The following is a 7,341-nucleotide window of genomic DNA, read 5'->3' on the forward strand; positions in this document are numbered from 1 at the left end:
TATAATGCAGAATTCCCACATCAGAACTATCTGGCACATAAATCAGGGCGAGGAATCAGAGAGGAGCACACACTCCCCAGCCCCAGGCCTGAACTCTGCAGGTAGCTGCGGTTGGAGGGCAGCAGGTGAGACCTCTCTGTAACACGAATATCCTGAGAAGGTCTATGAAGCTTCAGACGAGACGTTCGGAGTCTCGGGGGTGTCCTTTGACCCATTCCCTTTCCTACATTCAAGATGGATCTTTGACTCACGAGTTCTAGAATTTGCTATCGCTTTCCGTCTCAAACTTGCCTTGGGTTTGGTGACGTGAAGTTCTCTCACCATGTGAATGTAGTGCTTTTTCCAGAAGCCCTGCTCAAACGGCGTCGGGGAGAAGTTGATGTACCAGTTAAAGCGCAGGCACTTGAGCATCCAGAGCTGGTCCAGCTCAGCCAGGCTCTTCCAGTACCAGCTCACCTGGGAAAACAAAGCAGCCTTGTCAGGTTCACGGCCTCGTTTCCTCTAGTGCTGAGCTGCGCTGAGGGACCCCAGAGAACTGCTGTCATTTGCCTCGGAGGCATAGCTCGGTAATGAAACACTTCTGATTCTCCTGCGGTGTTCTGGAATTACAGGTATGCCCCACCACGCCTGCTCTACAGGGTTTTATCTCAATTTAACTCAGGTTTATTTAATTTTTTTTTAGTATTTTTTAAACATTTATTTTTACTTTAAATGTAGCAGAATTTGCCTGTGTGTACGTATAGGCATGCAATCCAGAAGAGGAGTCAGGGCCCTGGGACTGGAATTATAGACAAGTTGTGAGCTGCCATGTGGGAGCTGGGAACTGAACCTGGATCTTCTGCAAGAGCAGCAAGTGCTCTTAACCGCTAAGCCATCTCTCCTGCCCCTTAACCTCAGTTTCACACAGTAAAGAATACTTGTAAGAAATACTGGCTTCTTTTTTTCCCTAAGCCCTCTGAGGGTACACTGGCACATTCCGTTCTACTTATCTTTCTTTCTGTTTTATTTTGCTTTTGGGAAAGGGTTCACTCTGTAGCCCAGGAGAGCCCTGAACTCACAACGGTTCTCCTGCCTTAGCTTTCCCAGTGCTGAGTTCACAGCTATGCAGCTTAGCTTAGATACCCGTCACTCTTGTTCTCTTAGCAGACATCTCACAAAGGCCCTCTCTTGTGCTTTTCTATCTTCAGGTGAGCTGCACTGCACAATCTGGCATGTTATTACAGCTGTGTACAAGGCACCTTGCACTGCACAGCCTGACTTGTTATTGTAGCTGTGTGCTAGGTGGCAATGCCGTTCTGCTGAGGGCTGAGGAACCACGTATATGAGTATAATTGCTAGCAGTTTTGTCATCTGACACTCCTGGTGTCTTACACACACACACACACACACACATACACACACACACACGCACGCACGCACACACACCCTCTAAGTCTACAGAGTTAAATATAAAAAAACAAGGTCAACAGCCATTCATTCAAACTTCGCAGAATAAAACCCATCACTTCGTCTTTATGCCCATGCATGTGAAGGTTCATCTTTAGGTTATTCCACCCTCAGGGTTTCCTAAGGCTGTCCCAACAAAATGCCATATGCCATTCCATTGCCTTTACCTGTGCACAACGGCAAAGGCTCCGGGGGTCCAAGAAGGAAAAGATATAGACGGATAACACCCTTGGCAGCTTGGTAGTAAAATCCAGGGCCTCCGCTGGAATTCTTTCCTGCAGCTTTCGACAGCAGAACTTCTGCTGGGCCAGGGAGCAGCGCTCTAGAAGGCCTGTAAGGATTCTTCTCCTTTGAGAGTCTGTCCATTTGTCAAACTGAGGAAACAGAGTAAGAGAGTCCCATGGGTATTCTGATCAAGCGTGAGGAAGAGACCAGCACAGAAAGTGAGTTTAGTAAATGACTTGCTAGCGCACAGCATGCGTTTGTTGCTATACCAGTTTGGTAAATTCCACATTTCACCACGGACTTATCCTTTCTCGCATTTCCATGTATGTGACCAGACCACATGGACTGGACAGAATGCATCTGGCCCAGACCTTCAGTGTATATGTAATAGTCAACTTGACACAATCTAGAACCACTTGAAGAGAGTCTCACGGAGGGGTTGTCTAGACCAGGTTGGCATTTGGGTATGTCCCTGGTACAATGTCTCCTGAGGGATTATCTAGACCAAGTTGGCATTTGACCATATCCCTGGGGGAGTATCTCAGTGAGGGATTGTCTAGACCAGGTTGGCATTTGGGTATGTCCCTGGGGGAGTGTCTTGATTATGTTAATTGATGTGTAGGCCCATATTTTCTGCACGGTGTGACAGCCAAGTTCTCGGGCCATAGTTGGTATCCAAAGCAATCCCTCTAGACAGGCTGCCGCTACCTAACAACAGGCTCAGGACGTACCGCTCCTTCTCTTTTGTTATTATGTAGATCGCCTGGGAAGAGGTGTAAATTCCAAGCTAGTGAGTTGGGGACGTGACCGCAGTCCCACTCCTCCCTCCCCTCCCCCACAAAGATAATATTAAGGAGCTTCCACCTTGGTTTACCTTGGGGAATAAAAGGTGCTTAAATAATAAACACGGGTGATCCTCAAGAATGAATGAAGCCTGAGACTCCCTTCCGATATTGCTGTATGAACTGTGTCTCAATTTTTCCCACACCTCCATGCCGATCCAGAGAGGGAAAAGTAGTTGATGTTGGGGCGTCGGACCCCGACACAGCCTATAGTGGGAGGCACCATTCCCTCGGCAGGGGAGCCTGTGCAATCTAAGTGCTGAGAGAAAGCCGAGCATGTATGCACGTATGCACTTACCTTTCTCTGCTCTTGACGGTAGATGTGACTAGCTGTTTTAAATTACTGCACTGATGTCCCTGCTATGGTGGACGATAACCAGAACTGTGGACTAAGATGAACCCTTCCTCCCATGATTGCTTTCTTGTTGAGGTGTTTTGTCATCGCACACATGACATGACACTAGGAAGCAGCAAGTAAACGTGTGTATGAAGAGCAGAGAGAGATGAGTGACCCTCGATGGCTCTTAGCCAGCTTTCTCCTGTCTGATACAGTTGAGAAGCTCCTGTTCAGGAGATGGTCTTACCTACAAGACAATGCCCACAGACACACCCACAGGTCAGTCTAGCTGAGATAGCTCTTCAGCTGAGATTCCCTTCTCAAACGAGTCTAGGTTGTGGCAAGCTGACGTTAAAATTCGCCTTCACAGTATGTGTGCCGATTCATTTTTGTTGGGGTACAGATGTGAGAAATGCGCCTGTAGGGTGTGCCCCTCTGCCCCCCCCCCCCGTCTTCTTTTCCAACTTCAAAAGGAGCCTTTCTTTCAACAATTTAAATCACCTTGTGATGACTTCAGAATTTGTCTGTAAAAGTTCCACTTCCTCAGCTTCCCTCCGGACACTGATTCAGAGTTATTAGAAACTCTCCTGGATTACAGTTTACCTCATGTAAAGTCTGTTTATCCGTTCTGAGTTTGGATTATTTGACAGGATAGAATACTCAGTGTCTCACTTTCAGTTTTCTACTGTTTGTAATGTTCAAAATGTCCTCATTTATACATTGAGGGTCATTATAGCTACACTGTAGGGACATTGTGAGGATTATATACTATAGTGAGGTTTACATATATGTATATATGCATGTGTATGTGTGTGTTTACATTGTATAAGTGACACCTATTATTCTAAAATGCCATGGAGATCTTAAAAGCAATAAGTAAGTGGTTAAATCTACATACAAGAGATAAATCTATGTGCAAAACACTTCAGAAGCATCAAGCTGTCATTTCTGTGCTTTGACATGAATCAGTCAAGGTAAGCTCCCCTGATTTCCTTAGTGCCACAGAAGAGAACGAACTCACATTATAGTGTGAATTAAAATGAATATAAAAGAACATTAGGATCATAAAAACCTATAAAGGAAAACACTGAAACACTCTCCCTGGAGATTAAAAAGATAATTACATGGACTCTTCATTTGTTTCGCTGATCCAGAAAGTCCAGGATAATTTACATTTGGCTCGGATAGGTGTTTTTTGCCTCAGGGATTTTCCTTTCTAATTGTGTTTGTTTTAGCTAATAGAAAATGAATTTGCATTCCTTGAAACCCTACCAAGTCAAGGTGGGGGTGGTGACTCAGAATACTGAGCAGCAGGGGAAAAAAATCCCTTTGGAGTTTAGAAGGTGTTAGAATAAACTAAGAAGTAACTAATCCACGCAGAGTTCACTGGGCAGGAATTTAGCAACCTTCCTTATTTTTTGCATCAACTCTTCAGTAAAATACAAAGCATAAAAGGAAGGGATGAGGATGTAAGGCTGGGAGCCATTAGAGTTCTCTTATTCTACTGTCACACGGTATCGGGGTTCACTCCTGAAGGATGCAGTTCTGTGGGGTATTCTTAGTAACTGTGAGCATGCTATTTTCAGAGTTGCTGTAGCTTGAGCTGTTGGAGTTTACCAATCTCACAATGAATGGCAAGGACAGGGAGGTGATTTGGGAGGCTTCCCCCAGCTTGTGGAGTGTGTGTGTGTGTGTGTGTGTGTGTCACTGATGCTGGGAATCACCACCTATCACTGGAGACATCAAGTGAGGGTCTCAGCCAGATCCAGCGCTCACAGGATTATCTTGCTAGCCACCTGGCTCTGGGGATCCTGGCTCTGCCTTGGCCCATATGGAAAAATATAGAAAAAATATGGGTTAATTTAAATGTAAGAGTTAGCTAGTAATAAGCCTGAGCTACTGGTCAAACATTAATAATTAATATAAGCCTCTGAGTAATTATTTGGAAGTGGCTACAGGACAGAGAAACCTCTGTTTACACTTTTTATTCTATTTTAAACTGTTTTGGGGGGGGCGAGTAGAAGATTGATTTATGAAAACAGGGTCTCAGGAGCCCAGGCTGACCTTGAACCTGGTATATAGCCTGAGGCTGTTCTTGAATAGATTCTCCCACCTCTGCTTCCCAAGTGCTAGGAATACAGGCTTTTAAGTGTACAGTGGCATTAAATAATTTCACATTATAGTGCAACCACCACTACCACCTATCTCCAGAACTTTCTCAAACCAAGAGTCTACGCCTATCAAATACTAGCTCCCCAACCCCTAGTCGCCTCTGTTCTATTTTCTATCTTTATGAATTTGCCCATTTTAAGTTCCTCATATAAAGTGGAGTTGTACAATGTTTGTCTTTGAAACTGGCTTATTTCACTTAGCACACAGTGCCTTCAAAGCTCATCCATGATATATAGTATGTATCAGAAATACTTCCCTTTTACGGCTGAATAACACCCCATCATATGAACACAGCATGTTTTGTTTATCCATTTACCTGTGGATGGATATTTGGATTATCTGTGCTTTTGACTATTTTGAATATCGTTGCTATAAACAATCATGTGCAAGTTTTTGTATGAGCATATGTTTTCAATTCTCTTGAGTAGCAGAAAATGTTTAGTTGCGACTGTAGAGTAATTCAACAAGTAATTTGTTGCCCAGAAACACATAACTTGACATTATTCAGTAATGGATAATGACCTTTGGGACTCTGTCTCCTCGTTAGAGGAACAGATGAGAAAGTCCTCTCTGATGATAAAGGGTAGCTGTAGCTTGTTAGGCAGAAGCACGAAGTTGTTAGTGTTCTCATGCGGAAGTTCAAGTATACACAGGATAGTGCACCTGCTGCCCGGATGCTGGGGGCCCCGTGGATGAACTGCACCGGTTATAGACATCACCTCAGACCCAAACCCACATCACTAGTTCTGTGGTTCCAGGAGGCTGGAACACAATAGCCATATTTCTCTGCTGACAGCTAGCTCTGTGCTGAATGCTGCCCGTGAAGAGGGAGGCACTAGGGGGAAACTGAAGAAGAAGAGACATGCTCCTTTCTGTTCGCCCGCTGCTTCTGTCAGCTCCCCCCTGACTCTTAACCCTGATTTCTCATTCCAGCTTTTCTCCAGATGACTTTGAATCATCAGGCTTCCTTGGATATATAAGAACCATCTGGCTGGGATGCCTGCTGTTCCCCCTCAGGAGTGTGGGTCCCCTGCCGGGCTGGGGCGAGTAAGGCTGGCATTAGCTCAGTTCTCCACCGACCCTCATCAATCCCTTCCTGAGTCTTTTCTTCAATATCCGCTCACCAATGCTTTTGATTAAATTATGTCTGTTAACATGATGGATGAGTTGTGTTTTCCAGGGAGACTCTAAATGGAAATTATCAGTCATGCTTCTCAGGAAGGAGCTGGCACTGCCTTAGGTACACATGGCACCAAGACAACATTGCAGATAGAGTGTCTGTGTCCTGAAACATTCACACGTTGAAATATTTACTGTCTGTCTGTCTGCCTGTCTATTGGTTTTTCAAGACAAGGTTTCTCTGTGTGTAACCCTGGCTGTCCCGGAACTCACTCTGTAGACCAGGCTGGTCGCAAACTCAGAGATCCTCTTGCCTCTGCCTCACTGAGTACTGGGATTAAAGGCATACACACCTCCATGGGCATCAGGCACCCACATGGTGCACATAAACACATGCAGGCAAAACACCTGTACACATAAAATAAATCTAAATAAAAATTTAAACAAACATGAACTTCTAAGCTGCAGAAGTGAGGGTAGTAGGTGGGACCTTTGCTAGGTGGATCAAAACGGATCCCAGAGGATTCTTTCCCCCCTTCCTGCCCTTTCAGGAGACAGCAAGATGGCTGCATAAGAGGGCTTTCAACAGACCCATCACCAGCACCTTGATCTTGAGACTTTCCAAATCCCAGAACTAAGAAAAATAAATAAATGGCCACTTGGCCTATGGTTTTCATTACAGCAGCTTGAATAAACCAAAACAGATAAGATACTGATGTGGGATTCCCCTCTGGGCCTATTGCAGCACAGAATAGAGCAAGGCGGGAATTCCAAGCAAATAGATGTAGAGAGAGAATAGGCAGAGTCAATGAGAAGGCATGTAGCCACCACAGGAGACAGATGCTGGACACCAGACAGAACCTTACTGGTAGGCCACAACCACGTGGCAATACACAGATTAATAGAAATGGGTTAATTTAAGATATAAGAGCTAGCTAGAAATACGCTTAAGCTATTGCCCAACCAGTATTTCAACGAATCGGTTTTCTGTGTGATTTTTAGGGTCTGAGTGGCCAGGCAACAAATAAGCAGTCTCCACCAACAATATCCCATGGTGCAGAAACAGGCATACTTTACTTTTATTATCTATCTATCTATCTATCTATCTATCTATCTATCTATCTATCTCTTCTATCATCAATCTATCTCTTCTACCATCTATCTATCTATCTATCTATCTATCTATCTATCTATCTATCT

At 44.5% G+C, this 7,341-nt stretch overlaps 1 protein-coding gene across 1 annotated transcript in view; it reads right to left on the bottom strand.

The window, feature by feature from the left end:
- Nucleotides 1-7,341, bottom strand: part of Fbxo16 (F-box protein 16) — a 47,753-nt gene that overhangs the window by 26,129 nt on the left and 14,283 nt on the right. Inside the window, exons 4-5 of the mRNA XM_050152371.1 lie at nucleotides 1,614-1,820; nucleotides 292-456 (exon numbers count right to left, since the gene is read on the bottom strand). Of these exons, the coding sequence (XP_050008328.1) occupies nucleotides 292-456; nucleotides 1,614-1,820 (372 nt within the window). The remainder of the gene's footprint in view (nucleotides 1-291; nucleotides 457-1,613; nucleotides 1,821-7,341) is intronic.

The sequence above is a fragment of the Alexandromys fortis genome, unplaced genomic scaffold, assembly GCF_014885135.2.
Source record: "Alexandromys fortis isolate MF-2015 unplaced genomic scaffold, M_Fortis_MF-2015_v1.1 scaffold_75, whole genome shotgun sequence".
NCBI lineage: Eukaryota > Metazoa > Chordata > Mammalia > Rodentia > Cricetidae > Alexandromys > Alexandromys fortis.